General features: G+C 67.2%; 1 protein-coding gene across 1 annotated transcript in view; it reads left to right on the top strand.

The window, feature by feature from the left end:
* Positions 1–1,763, top strand: part of NTNG2 (netrin G2) — a 45,992-nt gene that overhangs the window by 38,372 nt on the left and 5,857 nt on the right. Inside the window, exon 6 of the mRNA XM_015567739.1 lies at positions 31–160. Within this exon, the coding sequence (XP_015423225.1) occupies positions 31–160 (130 nt within the window). The remainder of the gene's footprint in view (positions 1–30; positions 161–1,763) is intronic.

The following is a 1,763-nucleotide window of genomic DNA, read 5'->3' as shown; positions in this document are numbered from 1 at the left end:
CTGCACGCCAACCTGTGCTCCGTGCGCGAGGGCAGCCTGCAGTGCGAGTGCGAGCACAACACCACGGGCCCCGACTGCGGCAAGTGCCGCAAGAACTTCCGCACGCGGTCCTGGCGGGCCGGCTCCTACCTGCCGCTGCCCCACGGCTCTCCCAACGCGTGTACGTACGGCAGGGCCCCCACTCCGGCCGCCAGCCAGCCAGGCCCTGGGCTCCCCGCCCTTCAACCCCAGGAGTTCCACATTACACATGCACACACACATATGCACACACACATACATGCACACGCACACATGTGCACACACATGCGCGCATGCGCGTGCACACACATATGCACGCACGCATGCACACACACACCTTTGAAGGCTGACTTACAGCGCAGCGGCCTTCAGAGGTGACGGCCGGCTCCTCCCCCTCCCAGGAGCCCAGCCACTTCCTTGCCACCAGGACCTTCTCTAGTCCCTGCCACTTCCTCTGACTGGCAGCCTCGCCGGCATCGCCTGCCCTGGCGGCGTCCCCTTCCCCTCTCTGCCCATTCTCCGTCCAGAAGAAGCCCCAGGGCTCCGGGCCGCAGGCTGAGACCCTTCTCTCCACAGGTGCCGCTGCGGGCTCCGCTGTTGGCAGTGAGTACACACCTGGGCCCCCTGGGCCCTGGGGCGCCCCCCACAACTGTGCATCGCCCTCACCTCTCCCCGCTCCCTCCGCCCCTTCGCTGGGGCTGCAGCCCCCATCGCTCCTCCCACCGGCTTCTCCTTAGTGCTGCTTTGGAAGCTCCCCGTGACCCCGAGAGTCGTGGCCTCTCCCTCTCAGGCCAGGCAAGAGGGGGCTCACCTTCCCCACCAGCAGCAGAACCCCAAGCCTACCAGCCTGACCGTGGGCCGGCCCCTCTCTGGGCATCTGCAGCTATTGTTCTGGAGAGGCTGGGGGTGGGGTTGGGGGGTGGGCGGGGGGCCGGGTCCTAGGGCGGCCAGCTCAGCTCAGGCCCCAGAGTAGTCAGCCCTGGGGCAGCCTTGGCCCTGGCGGTGTGCCGGCTGCTCAGAGCCAACGGTGGGAGATCCCAAACCTCAGACATGCTTCTGGAGGCGCCAACACCCTCCACCAGCGTCTTTGGGGCCAACCCGACCCGGGGGGCACCCTGCTGGACCCCAGGGGCCAAGAGCGCCAGAGGAGGCTGGGCCTGGGGGGGCCCAGGTCCACTCATGGGGTCCCATGTTGCTTCTCTGCGTTGCCTCCACCCACCAGCTCCCACCCTCGCTCGCTTCTCTCTCAGCCGCATCGACAGGTCCCAGGAAGACCCTGGCCCCAAGCCCCTGTGGCCCCTGTGGCCATCAGGGCGGCCCGATCACTCCTGCCCCCCATCCACTGGGCACAAAAGCTATCGAGGTGGTGCCGTGTCTGCCTGTACGCGGTGGTCTGTGTGGGTGGGAGGCAGTCGCGTGCACCCACACACACGTGCACCCACACACACGTGCACCCACACACGCGTGCGCCCACACACGCGTGCACCCACACACACGTGCGCCCACACACACATGCACCCACACACACGCGCGCCCACACACACATGCACCCACACACGCGTGCTCCCACACACACGCGCGCCCACACACACATGCACCCACACACAGGAGGAACTTGACTCCACTGGCTGAGCTGCTGACTGGGTGTAAGGGGCGCAGGGCACAGTGCAAAGCTGGGAGTTAGGAGAGGGTCCGAGGCAGGGCAGCGAGCGAGTCAGGTCAGGCTTGAGCCCCAAGAGGGAGCC

Source organism: Myotis davidii, unplaced genomic scaffold (genome assembly GCF_000327345.1).
Source record: "Myotis davidii unplaced genomic scaffold, ASM32734v1 scaffold651, whole genome shotgun sequence".
NCBI classification, from domain to species: domain Eukaryota; kingdom Metazoa; phylum Chordata; class Mammalia; order Chiroptera; family Vespertilionidae; genus Myotis; species Myotis davidii.
This window is presented reverse-complemented; position numbering and strand designations above follow the sequence as displayed.